Source organism: Trametes versicolor (genome assembly GCF_000271585.1).
Source record: "Trametes versicolor FP-101664 SS1 unplaced genomic scaffold TRAVEscaffold_4, whole genome shotgun sequence".
In the NCBI taxonomy this organism is placed as follows: Eukaryota; Fungi; Basidiomycota; class Agaricomycetes; order Polyporales; family Polyporaceae; genus Trametes; species Trametes versicolor.
Window position 1 is genome coordinate 3262606 of NW_007360324.1, and position 18925 is coordinate 3281530.

Consider the following 18925-nt stretch of genomic DNA (forward strand, 5'->3'; position numbering starts at 1 on the left):
GCGTCGAATTCTGGGAGGTCACTGTAGGGGAGCTCGGCATTGTCGAGGGACCACAGCATACATGGTGGAGGGCCCCAAGCGAAGATAGACTGATCCGGAATGGTCTTCAAGATCTCTTCCTGGAGGCGGAGGAATGCGTTGGACCCTTCACCGTAGATTGGCGACAGATGAACGCCGAAGATCCCTAACAGCGAGTACGCCTCGTCCTCTATGCGCGTCGTTTCCCTGGATGACGCCCACGACATCCTCCGCGCCACGCTGGCGCTCGACAGGGGCGCGCTGCCAAGGAGAATATCGGCGTCGATGCCCGTAGCACGGACGAGAGCAGAGAGAAGGCTGATCTTCGTTCCCAGCAAGGTCCACGAAGAGGTTAGGAAGACTACGCGTTTTGGTGCGAGGAGCTCCTGCAGTGTCCACCCTCGCTTGTGCCACCTGCTCCGTTCGAAATCGGATCCGTAACGCAGGGGGTCATCGACGTGTACGTCCGAGAGGTATACGTAGCACACGTCTGCGAGGCGGTAGAGATCGAACATTGAGTTGATCGCCTCCGCGAGCTCGGCACTGCTCGACTTGTCGATGCACGCCGAATCGATCCAGATGAGCTTGTAGCCGGCTTCACGTGCGACTTTGCAAACGCCCTTGATCTTGTCACAAAGGTCAGGATGGGACAACACAGGCTCCGCGTTGGGCATCATAGCTCTAGACACTTCGCCTAAGGATACGAATTCACAGATCAGTGGACCAGGCGCAGTGGCACCGAGTCGTATTCCAGACTAAACTTACTCGGCGATTCTCCCTTGAATTCGGCGCGAGCTTTCCGCATGCGCCTCCTAAGCTTATTAGTCTCATCGAACGTTTGCTCGCCGCCATCCTCCTCGGGCCTCCATGTATGGGACAATATTGCGTATGTCACCGTCGACGCATCCGCGATCCAGCGAAACTCGCCAGTGGATGTGTCGAGGAAGCGCGGCATGACGACGGTAGCGGCTATCGGGCAGCGGCAGGAGTTAGTACCAAGTATACGCAGCGAAATTTCACGAGCTTACTTCGCGAGGGCCCGCTTTTGAAGAGTGTGCACGAGACAGGCGGGATGAAGAAAGAGGTAAAAGAGAAGGGGATCGACAGGGGGAGGGATCGACAAGACCGCCGCTACTCGATGACAAACTTGAAGTGTACTTATAGCAATGGCTATTTGCTTCCTGGGGACAGCTTCGGCCTCAAGACGCACATTGTGGGCTCTATGCCCCCAGGGGGACCAAGAAGGAAGTGAGTGAATGAGCTACTGCGGTCAAATACTCACCTTAAGCGGTGTACTAGTAGTACAGCCCCTTCCATGGCGCTTTCCTTTCGCAGCGTAAAAGTGCTGAGATATCTCAGATCTCACCAGTAAGCAAGTACCTTCACATGCATGCCGTGCGGACGTCGGTGAAGTGTTGAATGTGTGCTTCCGGAAGCGAGCATTTACGACCTCTCGCCGACTCGATGGAAGTTCAAGTTAGAGTCACTCCAGTCGCCGCGGAACCGTCCTCATTGGGCGCTAACGTAAACCAAGTCGACCATCCTGGGCGCAGTGGGCGGAGCTCCGCGTACGATCCTATATAGCCTGAGTCCCATACACACAAATCAATTACAAATCCACACTAAGACACGAACCCATAGCCTAGCAGCAACACACAGCACACACCACATTATACCTGCAGGAAATCTGTCCGAAGCGAGTCCGCGTCCCCCTTGTGCTTCTTCTGCCGCGTCCACGCAATCGGGCTCGTGCTCAACAACGCCCTCGTCGCGCCCCCACTCCCCCCGCCTGGCGTCCCCGCGCCCTCCCTGCTCCCATACCCATGCACGTCCGTCGACACCGACCGCATCTCCCCCAGGTTGCTCGACAGGCTCCCGTCGCGCGCCGCCACGCTCTCCTCGCGCCGCAGCGGGACCAGGTCCATCATCGTCCCGCCCCCACCGGCGGGCGACGCGAACGCACCCGCGCTCTTCCCGGAGCCCGCGGCGGACTGCGCGTACGCCGCGGCGGTGGCCGTCCCCGCGAGCGACCCGGCCGGGTTCACGGAGGACTGGCCGTAGCGGAAGACGCGCTCGCGTGCGCGCCCGCGGTTGTATACGCGAGTCAGGAGGATGTAGAGTAGGATGAGGACGAGTGCGAGGCCAAGCAGCGCGCCGAAGAGCGCGGCAAGGATCGTCGGGGTCTTGGACGAGGAGCTTGCTGTGGATGCAGAGCTGGTGGCGCGAAGGTGAGCTAATAATGACCGGGCGCGCCGCGGGTACGAGGACATACCTGGATGGAGTGAAGAGCGCGCTGCTGGCGGTTGATAATGACACTGATGTAGATGAGGACCTACGACATACGAGCGCGAAGGTGAGCGTCTGCGTCCCCGGATGCAAGGCACAGAAGTTGGCGCAGTGGAACTGAATGCGGGGCCTCGGCTACGCCGGATCGGGAGAAGCACCTCTGTGCACGTGCATCTGTACTGTGCTCCGGAGATAGAACAGTGCTGTGGCGCGGAACAGACAGAAGACAGATGAGGGCGGCGCAGGAGCTGTACACCCAGTCTGCCTGTATACAAACGTTCCCGCCCGCATGGGAACGCGTACATGTGCGCTGGGAAAACGTACCGCGTCTCGCATGGCGCGACAAGAGGACGGTCTAAAAGAGAACAAGAGCGCGCAGGACTTACCCAGAGAGCCATGGGGGCAGGGAGGTCACCGTTCCAATGGTGCTCACTGTATCGCTGCAGACGGGGGTGGCGAGCACGTTAGCACACGCCCAAATTTGACCATCACGAAGCAAAGACGCACCTCGAGGGGCCAGACGCGAAGGTGATGTAGTCCACGTCCAGCCACTTGCCCTGCAGCCCGTCCCCGCTGAGCACCGCCGTGAGCTTGACGAGATGCGAGGCCGACGCGTTCACGGGCGTGAACGTGTGCGCGAACAGCTCTTGCTGGAACAGATAGGTTGCGGCAGACGCGTCCAGGTTCACGACAGTACTGTCGAACTGCACCTGAAACTTGCCCTGCGCGGCACGGAGGCGTCTGATGAGTGGCGAATGGGCGCGAAAGCGAGGCGTTACGTACATGCTGGGGACCCTTGGATCCGTACAGTGCAAACCCTATCCCTTGGAAAGTGAATGACATCGACGCCCCATCCACCTCCGCCGCGTGGTACGTCTTGTCGAAGAACTGGTCGATATCGGGGTCGGTCGATGTCTGCACTGCCCAGCCATTCGCAGAGTATGAGAGAGTGGTATCCGTATCGTCGAGCGTGAAGTTTGGCATAGCGAATCGCCTATTGAGTCCCTAGTCGCGCGCAGAGTACGCCACAGAAGCAGAAGACGAGAGAGAAAGAGGACTAGTAGCGGGAGTGTCTCGGGGCGGGTGTGGGGTGGGTGCGGGTGTGGACGTGCATTCAGACCGCTTCCGGCGGCGAGGCGGAAGCGAGGAGTGCGACGGAGAGGGATGGAGGAAGAGAGGTAAGCGAGCTGGCACGGGTAAAGACAGGGAAGGGAAATGATAGGCTCAGAGATGCAAGATGCAAGAGATGGCGGCGGTGGGACAGGCAGCGTGTGCGATCGTGAGACTGTGGTCGAAGACTCACAGCGTCAGTGCAGGCGCACAACGTTACAACAACCGTGAGGGACGGGGAACGAGGAGGAGCAGGAGGAAAACGAGCGTGAGCGATCCCAGGCACCGCGTCGGTGTCGGAGCAAAAGAGAGATCCAAATACGGGCACCGACTCGCTACGCGAAATGGTGGTATCGCCAATTGCGGCGGGTGCGCTCTGGCGAGCACTCCCCGCACGTCCAAATTCGGTTTGATACTGTGCTGATGGCGCTTTCTCATGACGCGGCACAATCTGTGATCCCAGCGTACGCGCCTTGTTTCCCCGGGTCGCGCAGCCTGCGTTGCAGATCCTCCTGAGCTACGAGTCTCCTCGGGCTGCGTGTGAGAGTATTGAGTAGAACAGTGCGGTTGCCATGGCGCAGAGCGTAAAACCAGCGATCCTGCCCTTCGTCTTCGCACATGTCGGCTAGGGGGTCCGGCGGGTCCGATGGGTATTCCAACGGGGAGTTGACGGACGCTGACAGGTCCCATCTCCCGCGCTGGAGGTATCAGAACAAGCGAGGGCGTTCCTGGGCTGGAGATTGAGATCCTATCGCATCATTCGATATTGGCTGCGACATGATCTGGTGCGAGCGCTGGCATTGCACAGGGAGTGTGCCACGATGGGAAAGAGAGGCGAGTCGGCGGGAGCACATCGTGGATGAGAGCCAAGCAGTGTGCATGACGCCCGGAGTCCAAGAAGCTTGAGCAGAGGTGCAACTTGGGAGACGAGCGCCCGTCAGCGCCTGCGCGCGCAAGAACGTTCGCGCAGTGGGCCGCTTGGGGACGCGAGTGCATCGGAATCGGAACGCTTCTCCCGCGGCCCGATCCTGGTGGTCGCGCCGGCGCGTCCGGCGGGGAGAGCCTGCACAGCGAACACAGACATCGCGACATCGTCATAGGCATCGCGCGCGATGGATGTTACAAGGCCTTGACAGACGGGATCACCACTGGCACGCTAAGCACTGTATTCTGTCCGTAAGCGAAGGCCCTGCTGTACCTGGACGCGTCGAACGACGATACACAATGCCAAAGACCCCTCTGCAGCCGCCCGGGCCACAGCGTGCAAGCGGGTGCGTTCTGACACCTCCAAGTCTTCCGTTCTGAGTTTCCCTCCGCGCGAAATTCCAGTCGCCTTCACATGGCCGTGTGGTACCCTGTGGACCGATCGCGCGCACCGCACATGGAACATGGAACACACCCACCGAACCGCCGCTCCCCATGGAGGCCTCATGCCACACACCGTGACCCTCACACGACCCACCCACCCTGACCCACCGCACGCCCGCGCCCGCCCGCCGCCGCGCCGCGCGAGCCACAACATTTCCCCGCGCCCGCGCCCGCCTTGCGCGCCCCTATTCCCTCATTCCGTCCTCACGCGCCCGCTGGCCCTCCGCCGATTCCGGGGCACCGGCGAGGCGTCCCGGGCACTCGGCCACCCAACGCCCACGCTACGATAACGTGTGCGTGATCGACGCGGTACGGCCAGCTGGTGCGCGAGGATCGATCGACGCTGGACGCGCGGACCGAGAGAACGTTCGCCGAGGCGTCGCACGTCCACCGCGGCTGAACCCATCGATCGCATCGCCGCGGCGGGGGACGATCGTGGAAGGCCGCGGTGAAAGGACTCGGCGAGACGCTGCACGCAGACGCTGCAGGCGGGCAGGCTCGTGAAACCCGCGCGCGCATGGCGACACCGCTGGGGCCAGAGTCCAGAGCGGGGGCCCAGTCCCGCCGCCGTGCACGCACGCCTAGACTTTAAGCTTAGAGACCGAGACACGCTGTGTGAGACACGCGGAGGAATATTTGAGAGAGACACTGTGATTGGATTGGATTGGATAGTTTACTGGGCGGCGCGGAGCGACATACGAGACGGGATAGAGAGATAGTGAGAGAGAGAGAGCGTACACCGACGGGACCCGGAACACAGCAGCAGCAGAGAGAGACACCGAGACCGACATCTGAAACCGAGACACGGAGCGGCTGCGAGCGGACGGGCGGTGAAGAGCGGGATAAGTGTAAAGGGGGGAACGCGGGGATAGTCCTTGAAGTGTAGGGAGGGGGAAGTGTCCGCAAAGGTGTAAGGGATAAACAGCTCGAACCGTGTCCGGGAGTCAGAAGCAAAGAGGGGAGGGCGAGGCGGGGGCGTAGCAATGGGAGCAGCAAGACGGGCTTGTATGTGATATCCAGCGAAGTACGGGGCACGGAAGGGGACGCCGCGCGCTGGGAAGGAGGAAGGGCGCGCGCGGCCGCACGGGTAACGAGGGAAGGCAAAGAGCAAGGAAAGCATTACAAGTGCGTGTGCGTACAGGTATGTATGGTATGCGTGCAACGCGAAGGATATACAATATATACGTGTAAATCAGGTCGACAGCGAACGGACGACGAAAGAGTCCGCATTCAGGGAAGGGGAAGAAATCGGGAGAGGAGGACGAGCGGGGGCGCGCAGCGAGAAGCAGAAGGAACAGAAGGGCCGCGCACCTGCTCACGCCCTCATTCCAACGGCAGCGGCGAGTCGTACTTGAGAGTCGCCCCCATGGGGCTCCCCTCCAGCAGCCCCTGCACCCCCATCTGGACCCCCGCCATGTCCAGGGGATCCGGGCCCATGCCGTCCTGGAGGGGATAGGCCTGCGGATGAGCCAGGTGATGCGCGAGGTGTGCGGGATGCGAGGGATGGGGATGGTGTCCCGACACTCCCCCCGGACCCGGGTGACGCGGGAGATGCGCGTGCGTAGGATGGCGAGCGTGCACCGACAGCTGCGTATGCGCCCCATCCGGGTAGCTGCTGCTGCTGTTGTCCGGCGACGCCCCCTGGTAGTACATGGGGCTGCCGTCCATATGCGCCGCCTGCTGCTGCGGTTGCGGGGGATGCGGGCTGCCCGAAAGCGGAGGACCCCCATACCTCTCCGCGACGAGCCGCCTCATGTACTCCTCCTCCGCCGAGTTCCGCCTCTCGCGCTCCGCCGTCTCCTCGCGCGCCTGCGCCTGCTGCATACGCTGCTGGAGCTGCTGCTGCTGCTGACGGTGCAGCTCGTGCGAATAGTGCTGCGCTTGCGCCGCCAGGTGCGAGTTGCTGCTGCTGCTGCTGTTGCTTCTGTGCGACAGCTGCGGCTGCGGCTGCTGACGGTGGGGGGCTGGCGCTGGGCCGATCGACGAGTGCGAGTTGCGCGGCGGCGGAAGTGAGGAGTCCTGATGATGTGGTGGGCCGCGAGAGTGCGCCTGCGCCCGCGCCTGAGCTTGCGCTTGCGCCTGAGCCTGAGCCTGCTGCTGAGCCTGCACCTGCGCCTGCTGCTGCTGATAGCGGTACAAATGCTCGAGCTGCTCCTGCATCTGGAGGTGGGTCATTGCAGAGTTCCATGACGGAGAGCCGTCGAGACTGGGGTCGAGAGTCTGTCCCGTACTCGTAGTCCCCGAACCCGCCGCTGCTAACGGGCCGCCCAGCATCTCCCCGTTCGCGTGGCCCGTCATCGTCGTCGTCAGATCCAGAGTACGGTCGCTTCCGGGGATTCCCGGCGGCGAACGACGCTGCTGCGTATGGGCCCGCGGTGGCTGGTGCGTGGAAGGAAAATGGGGAGTCATATCCGCCGGGAGACATCGGTTCGTCTCCGCCTGCTGCTGCATCCTCGTCGCCTCCATAGCCGCCGCCGAGTCGGCGTATGGACTCGAGCTGAGGCCCGCCCCCGCCGAGCCGTCCATGTCCGACGGCAAGCCGTAGGGATAGCTCTGAGCGAGGCGCGCCTGCTGAGCCCAGGCCTGATACTGCTCCAGCTGATCCAGCGTAAGCCCCTGCGCCGCTCCCTGCAGACCCTGGTGGGTAGTAGTATGCGGCGGGAGCTGTCCCTGGGCGATTAGCTGTTGAGGGTCGCCGTCCGTAAGACCCTGCTGATGGTGTGGGTAGAGGTAGTACGTGTGAGTGTGTGAGGGGTTGCTGTTGCTGCGAGGCGGAGAGCGACCCATAGGATGCACCACCTGCTGACCCGGGTGGTGCGAGGGCGCGGACGGATGAGGCGACGACGGCACTGAGCGGCGGGAGAGATCGAGCGGGGTCGGCTGCAGCACCGCTGCTAGATCCTGGCCGAGCGGCGGATGGGAGATCGGAGACACCGAAGTTGAAGGTGGAGGCGGAGGGGACGAGAAAGGACTGGCTCGTGTGGTGCTGGAGCTGTTGGTGGTAGAGAGGGGCGGCGGCGGTGGGAGATGATGCGGATGCTGGGGGGGCACGAAAGGACTGGCCGGGGTCACGAAAGGAATGGTTGTTCGTGGGGCGCATGGAGGGGCGGTCGACGTTGGAGGTCTGAATGTGCCATGTATTACTCCCTGGGGTCTGAAAAATCGCGTTCGCGCCCTCGTAGCCGGTGCTGGTGCCCGGGCGCTGGGCCATGGGGTGGACAGCGTGGGAAAGGTCCTCCTGCTTGACGGCCATGGAGGGGATGGATCCGTTGAGGGAGCCACCGTTGGTGGGGGAGACGCTGGAGTTCGCGCTGCCTGCAGCCTGGCCGCGCTTGCTGCGCGCGGGGCCGCCCTTGGAGGCGGCGGTCATGGACGCGTGGAGGGAGGTGAGCTCGGACATCATGCGCTCGTTTTGGTCCTGCTTGTCGGCGTGGACGGTCTGGGCATGTTGGCGGAGGTTGTCGAGACGGGAGAACTGCTTTCCGCAGTGGCAGGTGAAGGGCCTCTCGCCGGTATGTTTCCTGGGGGGACGCTGATAAGCATCACGTCGAGAGCGGGCGCGCGGGGGGAGAGGAGGACGGGGATAACGCGTCGGGGAGCGGGGGGCGCGACGTCTGACAGGGCGGGGAGACGTACCTGATGTGCCTGGCAAGATGTTCGCTCCTGCTGAAGACCATCCTGCATTCGCCATAGCCTCTGCACTGGAAGGTCTTGGCTGGGGCAGGACGGTAGCGGGTCTTGCCTACGCCTGAGGCGGCGTTGGGGTTTGAGCGCGCATCGGCGGGGGGCGGGGCGAAGGGCTGCTGTGCGACGACGGCGGCCATGGGCGGGACGGAGGGGTCGGCGGGCGGGGGCGATGGGTGGTGTTGAGCGGGGGAGGACGGCGGGGACTTTTGGCTGTCCATTGGCCGTTGGAAGCGGCACTCTCCCAACCTAAAAGGTGCCTGAAATCTCAATTAAGGCACATTTCCAGCGGAGTCCCAAATCGGTTTCCAGACTGCCGGGTCAGGCACTTGAAACCCCGGTACCGAATCTAGAAGCAGGAATCTGCCCCGCCCTCTTTGACGTCAAAACATATCGTCCCGTCCCTCCCAAACACCCGAACTCCACTCGCGCGAGCTACTCGTCGCCGCACCACAACACAGCTGTGCTCCCCACAAGGCCTCCCCCCCGAATGCGACGGACCCCGGCGCCCGGTGAAATGCTGGACAATCTCCACGTGCCGTGCCCCCTTTGGGCGAAACGTTCCCGCATCGTTTTTGCGCGTCTCATCCTTCTCGCTATCCGCATCCACTTTGTCCTCCAGTCCGTCCCCGTCCCGCGCCCTTCCCTTTCTGGCCCCCTTGTCTCCCAAACGTTAACCTTCTCTCGATTCCCCCCTCCGATCCCATACATTCCTCTTGCCCGAGCCCCCTCCTCTCGCACGCCTGTCCCCTGCATCCCTCCGGCTCGGCCTCTGCATTCTCCCTCTTCCCTCTCTGTCTCGGATGCACATCTGCCGCCTGGGCTGTCGACCGGGAGTGGAGAGAGAGAGCGGACGGATGGGCATCTCCGTGCGCGCGTCCATCTATCACCCACAACCGACGCTTCCCACCCGTCCCCGTCTGACAGATCACATTCAAACTCGTCCCTGCCGGCCAATCCGCGCTCTCCGTCGCATTGTCTCGACCAGCCTCTCGCACCTGCCAGTCTCACACCCCGCCCGATGCTGCCAGTGCCACGCCCGGGTGTGCACCTCCGCCGGCACTAGCCTTTCTTGCGGTCTCGCGGGGCCCAGACGCGGCCCATGCTATCGTGCGCGCAGTTTTTTTTCTTCTGGACGAGGAGCAGTGTTGTGGGCTCGGAGGGCGATGGGATGCGCGTGGGCGATTGGCAGGTCCTCTCCCGAGAGCGTTCTCGCCCCTTGGTGGCTGTGTCGCCGCTACCTCCAGCCAATCGCAGCCGTCTTCGCGGGCAGCGCACGTGGGATTTGGCCCATATCGGGAGGTCGCCGGCGGAGACGCCTGGCAGATCGGTTTCTCCAGTCGGCGTTCCCGGGGAAAGGAGGTGTGCCGGGGTCCTCCCGCCAAGTCGGCCAGTGTACGCTGCAGACAGAATGTGCACCATGCCTTCTCTCCGTCTCCGGCTCACCTCGCCCTCTGACAGATCCCGCGCCGTATCTCTCCGTCTCACAGACCGACTCGGACTCAGATCCAGGAATGTACACCCTCAGTCTTGCACCCGCCGCTGGCCGCGCTGCTTACAGCATGATACAGCACTCGCACTCTGCCACTCCTCTGCGCTCACCCCGGCCCTCCATCGTCCGCTCAAGCCGCGCCGCATCAGACAGCACGCCCGCCCACCTGATCCTCCTTTGCCCCCGTCCGGCCAACGCCATCTCGCACTCGCACGGCCAGCCTCGATCCGCGTCCTCCAATCAATCCGTCCACCCGAAACACCTCCCGGGCTCGTTCTCTTTGCCTTTCTTCCTCGCCATCTTCGCTGATGACCCCCCAGCCTAGCCTCGACTCGGCATCGCGCTCTCGTCAGCACGCGCCGAACGCCCCGCGCCCTCTGCTCTGTTCTGCCGCGCCCCAGTCTCGGGCTCGCTCTCGCCTCGGATCCTCGCTCGTCTGCCTGTCCATCCCTGATCTCGCGCGCAGCCCTCTACGCGGCGCAGCGCGCACAGTCGCGTCCGCGCAACACGCATCTCAACCGCACGCGCGATCTCGGACACATCACTGGGCTCGGACTCCCTCTGCTCGGGCCTTCTGCGCGCGCGCCCTGAATCCGAATCGAATCGCGTCTGCCAGACGCGGCGATAGCGCGTCCGTCCCCAGGCGCAGGGCCTCCTCCCTCGGTGCCTGGCCCTTGCACGGCCGCTGCGCTCTGCGTCTGTACGCCGACTTGGGTCCCCGCGCGCGCGGCTGGCGCCGGATCTGCTCCTGCTGTGTCCTGTCTGTCCCCCCCCGCAGGTACAGCAGCTGCTGCCCTGCCTGGCCCTGATCGACAGCCTGTCGGCCGGGTGCACTCTTATTGACGTGTGTCTGTGCACGGCTGCTCCTGCTCCCCCTGCGCTCGCTCTGGTCACCCTCAGCTCCGGCTCTGCACTGGCTCTGGCTTCCTCCATCTGTGCCGCGCTCTGCACCCCGCTCGCTGAGATAGCCAGTCTCTTCGGCATGCGCACTGCACTTCTGCCGCACGTGCGGCTGGCTTCGCTCGCGGTTCTATCGCGTGCCCTGCCGCTGTTCGACGCCCCTCGCTTCCGGCATTCGCCCCCGGTTCCCTGTTCAACGCCCCTCCTGCCCTGCAGGGCGCGCCCAGGGCCCGCGGCACTCAGATCGCGACGCTCGTTCCCGAACTGCGGCTGCGTCCGAGTCCGAGTCCGCCGCCCCATACTGCGTCCGCCCGAGGTGCGCTGCACGCGATCCTCACGCCCGAGATCGCGACTCGCGCGTGGGCTGCTGGGGTTCGCGCCCATATACAGTGGCGGATGTACTCGACGTGGTGCGCGGCCCGGGGCGCGCGCGGGGTGACAAAGCGGCGGCCATGCGGGTGCGCGGGCGGGTCTTTTGGCTGGCGCTTCTGGGTGGGTCTGGATCCCGACTTGTGCGGAACGTCCGGGTAGGCATCTGGCGTGTACGGCCGGCCGCCTACAGGCTGCATATCGGCGGTGTCGTTCAAGGTGCGTGCATACCATCGCGTACGTCCATAGCCCCAGGTCTCGGCCAAGCATGTACCGCACACGCACCCAAAAACACGAATGAAATATGCAAATGCATTATAACCCATGTACTTCTCGCAATGGACTGGCCCCGCCCGCGCTGGCCTTGCGCCGCTGGCATCGATGGCAACTCTATCTGTGTTCGAATCCACCTGGCACCCGCGGACGCTGTACGCAGCGGCGGAGGCGCCGGGCTGCCGTCTGCCGTCTGCCGTCCTCTGCACGTACGCCCCAGGGCATCTCGGACCCGAACAGAACGCGGCTGCAGTCCGGCGACACCGCGCACCGAGCGGCCTCTGTCTCCGCCTCTGCGTCTCTCTGCGAGTGTTTTTGTGTCTGTGGCTTTGTAACGTGAGCACCGCTGGAGTAACTTTGAGGCATCCTACTCAACGCCGCGTCCGACACAGGCACCTGACATGTGCGTGAGGGGGTCGCTCACTCGGGCAGCCACTTCGTTCACACGTCTCCGTGTCTATCGTGGCTTTGTTCCCCTTGCGGCGCCGCACTCTGCTCAGGGTTAGCGTTCGCCGGGAGAGACGCGCACATGCAAAGGGAGAAGCCCCCCGGGCACAATGCCAGGCACGGAACCTGCCACTGTCCCAGTGCGCGCGGGATCTCGCGCGTGCCGGGAACAGGGATCGTCGAGGTGCGTCCGTGGCATTGGCGGGCGTGGCAGGCGAGACGCGTCTGTGCAGACCTAAACAGTAAAATCAAAGGCGTACGGTAGCTTGCCTGCCACTGCCAGCCCGTGACTTTGGCGTGCAGAGTCTGCGCATGCGTTTGTGCATACATTCGGCGCTCGCCCGGGGCGCGCGTACGTACACGTCCCGTCCCAAACGCGATCGCCTGCGACGCGCTCTGCCCCCGCCGCGCCGCATCTCCAGCCCCCACGCCCGTTTCCCGCGCGTGTCAACGTCAACCTGAAGCTCTTCTTCTGTGCTGCGAGTAGGGCTGCTCAATTCTGGCCGGACGTGGTCGCTGGTCACTGCAGAGCTCGTTTGATGGAGCTGATGGACTGAAGCGAGAATAGCCGAAAAGTCCTGCGACCGGTGTAACCCTACCTGACCCTAGTGGGAGAGTCGTAGGGTGGTTTTCCTGTCGTCCGTGCATTGGGGTGTATAGGCCTCTGGACTGCATTGAAGATAGGCGTGAAAGTGCGTGTGGATGTCCACGTCCGTCTGCTTTTTTTCCGTCCTCAACTGGCTCCCCTATCGCCCACAACGCCTCCGTGAGCTGGAGAGGTTTGGGGAGGAGTTCAAATAATTACTGCATTTGGGACGTGCCTAACTCAAGCGACCGGCGGCGACCGCGACAATTCGACGTTCTGCACCTCCTCGCTTACTGTCGCTTAGGTCCATCAAAGCCAAGACACATCCTCTGGAGTGACCAGCGACCACGTCCGGCCAGAATTGAGCAGCCCTAGTGCGAGTGCAGAAATCCGCTTGGGTCCCCGTGCGCACGCGCACGCACACGCGCGCGCGCCCGGGCGATCTCGAGATCAGAGATGCCAGGGGTCCGCGGCCAGGCACCGAACCTTGCCGGACAACGTAAACAAGAGATGCGCATGCAGATGCCACATCAGCCGCCTGCTGCAGGCGCGTGTGCCCAACTTTGCATTCAGTCCTCTCCTGCGCACCGCGGTCCGCTGTGTGCACCCCGGCGGAACGACGCTCGCAGCTGAGAACGCGTCGCGTGCGGACGCACGACCGAGGGAGCGTTCCCGCCGGCTGCCCACCGACGCAAGGCACGCCGCGTACCGCGCTGCTCGCGTGTCGCCCTCCTGCCGCTTGCGGTATCTTATACGCGTCCAGCAGCAGCCACCCGCCGCCCGCCACTCCACCCCGCGGACGCGCGACTGTCGACACATGCACACGGCGGTGGCATCCCCGCGTGCGCAGCGCGTCCGATCGTGCAGACGCGGTGCTGTGCTGGCCTGTCAGGCTGGTTTTTCGATTCGGCGGTTCTGTTTCTGACTGCAGTGTTCTGCGTCCGCCCGAGCCTGCTGAACGGTGCGCCCGGCGGTGCACCACGTCCAGCTGCCGTCGCATGTCCGAGCTGCGTCAGAATGGGTCGCCGGGGCGCCACAATCTCCGAAGAGGCAAAAGCAAACCATCCGCTGCCGATTCATCAGCACGCTTGTAATTGTGCGTATGCACTCGACGCTCGATCCCGCGCCGACGTTCCCCACCATGCCTATACCGAGTCATGATTGTGATAATGGCGCGAGCGAGGACCGGGCCATTATCCACATTATCAGAACGGGCGCAGAGGCTGCAAGAACAGACTGCCGACGCACGTTCCGCCGCCGCGGATATCACAGGTCGCCCGCAGAACTTTGAAGCTTGTTGGAGGCGCGACGTGTGCGAGCGTCGGGCGTGGGCCCGCCACAACGGCTCGCGCTAGCGCAGATCGGTCATCGTCGTACGCCAGCACGCGACGGAGATCGCTGGATCGCCCGACCGACCCGCCGACACCCACCACATCAGCACGCGAGCGAAATCCGCGCACCGATTGGCCCCCGCCCGATGCGCGCACGCTCCGAGTCCGCACCGACGTGCATGTACGTCGAACCACGTCCCAGCCCCACCGCGGTGCCAGCGTCGGGCGCGGCGCAGAGGCGGGATCGGGCGCTGCATCGGCGGGGGGCGCGGTGTCTGTCGTGGGCGGGCGCACCGATCTGCAGTCCCATGTGCAGCGTTCGGAACCGGGGCGGGCTCATCATATCAACCCGGAGGCAAACGTCTGGGGTCGGGAAGCGCGGGGGTGGCGTGGCGCGTGCGACTCAACGCCCGCCTCAGCCTGATCCTCGGGTTCGGGGTCGGCTGGCGGACGGCGGGTGGGGAGCTCGTGCAGGGTGAGGAGAGGACGAATACGAATGATGGCGGATGCGTAATCGCACAGCGGACGGCGTCCGACGCGCAGCAGCTAGCTGCTCTGCACGGAACGTACATGATGGGACTGGCATGCGTCCGATGCTGTTGAAACGGGGTCGGAGGGGGCTCATCAGTACAGAACGCGATCATGCAGTGCGCCGCGGAAAGCCGCGTCCCTGGCGCGTCCCCCGGTGCAAGGCCCGGTGTGGCGAAATGCCACAGTGCGAGAACAGAACGCGAGCAGCGTGCGCAGATGGCCGCTTCTGCCCGCACGCCCGATGCATCCTCTGCGGGCACGATCAGCTCGCGCGGTGGAGCGACGGCTGATCGCGATTCGGGGGCACCCCCGGCGAGGACCTTCCGCAGTGAGAAGGGCGGGGGCGCGTGCGGACGCCCTGCGCTGGCACGATCGCAGTGCGCGTGCGTCATGCGTGCATGGCCGCCATGTGCGCGCCGAGTGGGTCCACAGCCGCAAGCGCACGCCAACACACACGCCGCTCCACTCGTCCGCCCAGGGACGAGGCACGGCCGATCCGCCGGCGGCGGGCGCACGGTCCTGCCGCCGCGCTGGGAGCCCGGAGGCAAGGGACGCAGGGGCGCGCGCGGGCGCGTGCTTCCCGCGATGCACCCTGGTCCTGCGATCCTGCGCCCGATCCCGCGGTGGAGCTGCAGGCTATGCAAGGGGCATGCGCTTGTGGCCTTCTTGCTCCTGCTGGGCGCGGCACGGCGCGGTGCGGGAGATCGACGCTGGGGCGGCGCGCGCGACGTTGGACGGGGCTTCGTGATACATCGGTGGGGGCGCGAAGGGCGGTATGTCCGGGCGGAGGTGCGTTCTGTGCCCGTCGCCGCAGGGGCCTCGTTGAATGCTTGAACCGCGCGCGCCGCTTCGCTGTGGAAAGTCGTAGGGGCGGAGGTACGGTCGGGAGAAGAGTCGGCGCCGGTGGGACGATCGGTGCATTGGAGCTACTCAGGGCGGGCAGGGGGCAGCTGCACATTCTGCATTGTCCCATTCGTGCTTGGGGCGTGCTCTCCGCACAATAAGAAACGCCTCTCTGTGCTATGTGCCTGCTGCAGTGGAGTGGAGTTGCGGTCGGAAGCACGCTCCCGCGAAAAAAGAAGCACTCATCGTCATCGCGGGAGGCACCGCCCTGCGCGCATCCCCTCCTCCTACCCGTGGTAGCGGCTGCCTTCTGCCCAGCGGTTCATGTGAGGTACGGGCGCGTGGGCCACATTTGTATATGATACAGGACGCATGTCGGGAATCAAAGAGGGTAGAGAGGTGAAGAGGAGGTTGGGGGTGACGATTATACACAGCCTCCCGCAGCGGACGCATCTATCAGAAAGACAACTAGCGATCGCTCAGCACGACGTATGTTGAGGAGAGGTAGGACTGAGGTGCTTACCGGTATGTGCGTCCCGAGGGTGCGTGCTCGTTGTCTATTCCAAATTGACGTTTGCAGCGGATGGGCTCTTCCGCACGGTTGAGAGCAAGACGCTACGCGCCGACCCTGCGTCGCGCAAGCGTTCCCCTTCACATTCCGGCCGCCGTGCTCACTGTAGGCATGGCCTTTGCTACAACGGTACCACAGCCGACGTGCCCGCCGAAAATTCGCGCGACGTCGCACTCGCTCGGGGCCCGTTCGGCTCGCACAACATCGGTCACACTGACACCCCGAGCTCGGCTGATACCGAGCTCCTCCCGCGCTCATCCGGAACACCGTCGAAGCATAACGTTAAGGGTTTGCCATTATGAGGCACCCGCGCGCACGGCAGGAGGCTCCCGGGGAGGGGGAGGGACGCGGCCTTGCTGCACATCTCAAGAATAGGTGTGCGGGCCGTGGGAGGACGCCGCGCCCGTCTGCGCCTCCTGGCCCGCGCCGCGATCCCACCCGGCCCACCTATCTGAATCGCGGACGGATCACACCCGTCTTCTGTGCACTGCCGGACACATCGCGCGTCCACATTGCCTGAGGGGGATGCTGCCGAGGCATCGGTACTGGGGCCGGTCGTGCGCCGTGGGCAGCACGTCCCGTGTGTCGACAGCAGACGTCCTCCAGCTCGGGCCACGTTCAGCCGCTTCGCGAATGGTGTGTCCCCGAGACCGAATGGGAGGGCGATTCGCCGATTAATCACGGCCGCTGAGGCTGATGCTTGAGGCAGCCGCATGTGAACGCACCACAGGGATCCGATTTGTGTGCGACATCGCGTCGCCATGATCACATCCGGGTAGGACGGTCCCTCTAACGTGCAGGATGACCTACGTCGCGACGCACGCGGCGTGCGTGCAGGGTCGCGTAGCTGCATGAAGAGAGATGAGGTCAGTGGCGTTCCACGAGCTAATGTGTAAAACGCTCACCCTCGACTACCGGGTGTGATATGCGGGTGGTCGACTTCGCGGCAGGAACCCCCGAGGATGCGAGGCGCGGGTCAGGGCACAGAAGCCAAGCGGGCTTCCGCAGAGGAGTTTGGACGCGATTGAACATTCCAACGTATCCGCGGCTCTCGCCACATGCCGCGCTGCTTTCCGCGCGCGCACGGAGAGGCGCGTGCCGCGAGAGCTGTAGGATAAGCTTCCGATGTCGTGCTCCGACACCGAGCGGCGTCGACCGCGCGTGGACTGGGTTTCCCGCGGCTATTTCGTGCGTGCGCGTGGAAGACGTGACAGACGGTGAGGGTCGGGCGTCGGCATTCCCGCCCCAGGGCAACGTTGCGGTAGACGTCGGCCAAGCCACCCGCACCGTTGCCCAGTGCGCCTGCGCGGAGTCACGGGCCGCGCTAGGAATAGGGCTGACTGGGGAGAAACGTGAGCAAACAGGGACAGTTCTGGAAAGGGGCGCATCTATCCGTACCTGAAGGCGATCGGTTTCGTCCAGCGATGTTCCCACTTTGTGCCACGCGTTTGTGCGCCGTCGAAGCGGCGATGCCACGCACGGAACGGGCTCTGCAGCACCCGAGAAGGAGGGCTCACATGTCCCGGTGGGGACACTGCGCCCGGGGAGAAGTGAATGGGACGTGCACGCGCCGGTGAAGGTTCAGGTAGGGCGCCGCTCGGCGGTATTCGCGAAGGTGGAGTTGAGGACAAAGAGGTCCGGCGGGCCGGAGGGTTCCACGTACGGGTTCTGTCCGCGGCGGAATGCCGTTCGGGTGCATACCGCACGGTGGTGACGGGATCAGACTCCGGATAGATTTGACGGTGCAGATGCCAGCCAGAAACGTCTTGGACAGATTTCGCGAACAGGCGATATCGCACTCTTGGTATGAGTTCGCATCGCAATGTACCTTGGAGGTGATATGTCTGTTTGTTTCGTGCAAGCGTTTGGTAAGTATCATCCGGCAGCGCTGACGATCAGAGACGATCAAACGTACTGAATGTCGAGGAAAGGGGTGATGGGACGTGTCAGAGACGCTTAGTATTCTATCGGTGATGGAGGTTAGTGAAGATGGACGAGGTAAGGAGCGGCGCAGATCTCAACACAGATATTATGAAGCCCTACTACAGGTGCAATGAAAGTATACAAAGGTGGCTAAAAACGACTGACAGTCAGTTCAGGGGTGGCGAGATGTACTACAAGTATAGCGGCAGCAGCCGGCAACGTTGGGCGGCACAGCATCCTTCTTCGACATGGCAGGACGAGCTGCACCGTTCAGGATCTGGATGTCGGTCCAGGCGGCCATCCGGCTTGTATATGTGAGAGGCGAGGCCGCCGGCAGTACCGTTGAGTGGGAGGAGGTGGTCGAAGTGGTTCAAGAAACAACTGGGCCTGGGCCTGCCGAGGCCCTCCGCGGCCCCCCGGACGTTGCCGGTTCCCTCCAGTGGGCGCTAGTGGGCGTCTCTGCCGCCCTCACTCGTCGCGTTGACCTCGATCTGCCCATCCTACAGCTTTGCGTTATACGACATCTATCTGTGGTCTTGCGTATCTTTACCCCAACGCGCTCGTCTCATTTTTCAGAAGTATATAAGTGGTTTGGCGTGCATCCGTACCAATTTGACGGCATAGCATAGGGAGACGCCGGGCCCTTACATTCGTAAGTCCAACATCTTGAATGATTCTTCGGCAGCCCTTCTCAAGGAACCGTATCTCACACATTTTTCCATATCGCACCTTCAACGGGTTTGGATGTACAAGACCTCAAACATTGCCGCGAAGGTACCGTGAAGGTGCCGCGAAGGTGCTGCCGCACATCGGCTGGCGATTTCCATGTGTATGGCCATTCGCCGGGACAGTGCACTGGGCGTCGCTATTCGCATGCTGCTCTTGATGGAGAAACGACAAACACTCTCGTACGAGATGTTGCAGTGTTGACGCAGGTACGTGATTCACAGAAATATCACTGCATATCCGGACAAGTCACCGACATTACGCTCAGCTCCGTATACACCACGTGTCCGTGTTCACGCGTTCACGACGCAGCGGTCTTCTCGCGCGCGTACTGAACTCATCTCGACCCATGGTACGGCACTTGCTAAAGCGGCATCTTGGTACTCCTCCTTTCCGCGAGTGTCTGACGTACCCGGCGTCCCGAACCGCTGCTTAGTTGAACAGTAAACGCCACTGTGGACCTTGGT

At 63.4% G+C, this 18925-nt stretch overlaps 4 protein-coding genes across 4 annotated transcripts; all 4 read right to left on the bottom strand.

Moving 5' to 3' along the window:
* Positions 1–74: 74 nt before the first annotated feature.
* TRAVEDRAFT_120266 (HET-domain-containing protein) lies at positions 75–973 on the bottom strand (the record flags this gene model as incomplete). Its single annotated transcript, XM_008038950.1, has 2 exons — positions 75–625; positions 784–973. Coding segments are annotated over 2 exons (741 nt in total), but the record flags the coding sequence as incomplete, so codon positions are not given.
* A 715-nt stretch (positions 974–1688) lies between these two features.
* On the bottom strand, positions 1689–3288 carry TRAVEDRAFT_46333 (uncharacterized protein; the record flags this gene model as incomplete). The annotated part of the gene is made up of 5 exons (XM_008038229.1): positions 1689–2232; positions 2291–2350; positions 2691–2744; positions 2812–3026; positions 3088–3288. 5 exons carry the CDS (start codon positions 3286–3288, stop codon positions 1689–1691), a joined length of 1074 nt encoding a protein of 357 aa, XP_008036420.1.
* Positions 3289–7825: 4537 nt separating this feature from the next.
* On the bottom strand, positions 7826–8606 carry TRAVEDRAFT_77115 (uncharacterized protein; the record flags this gene model as incomplete). The annotated part of the gene is made up of 2 exons (XM_008038951.1): positions 7826–8303; positions 8419–8606. Coding segments are annotated over 2 exons (666 nt in total), but the record flags the coding sequence as incomplete, so codon positions are not given.
* Positions 8607–16615: 8009 nt separating this feature from the next.
* Positions 16616–18033, bottom strand: TRAVEDRAFT_46335 (uncharacterized protein; the record flags this gene model as incomplete). The annotated part of the gene is made up of 3 exons (XM_008038230.1): positions 16616–16656; positions 16715–17149; positions 18000–18033. The coding sequence occupies 3 exons, from the start codon at positions 18031–18033 to the stop codon at positions 16616–16618; spliced, it is 510 nt and encodes a 169-aa protein (XP_008036421.1).
* Positions 18034–18925: the final 892 nt, after the last annotated feature.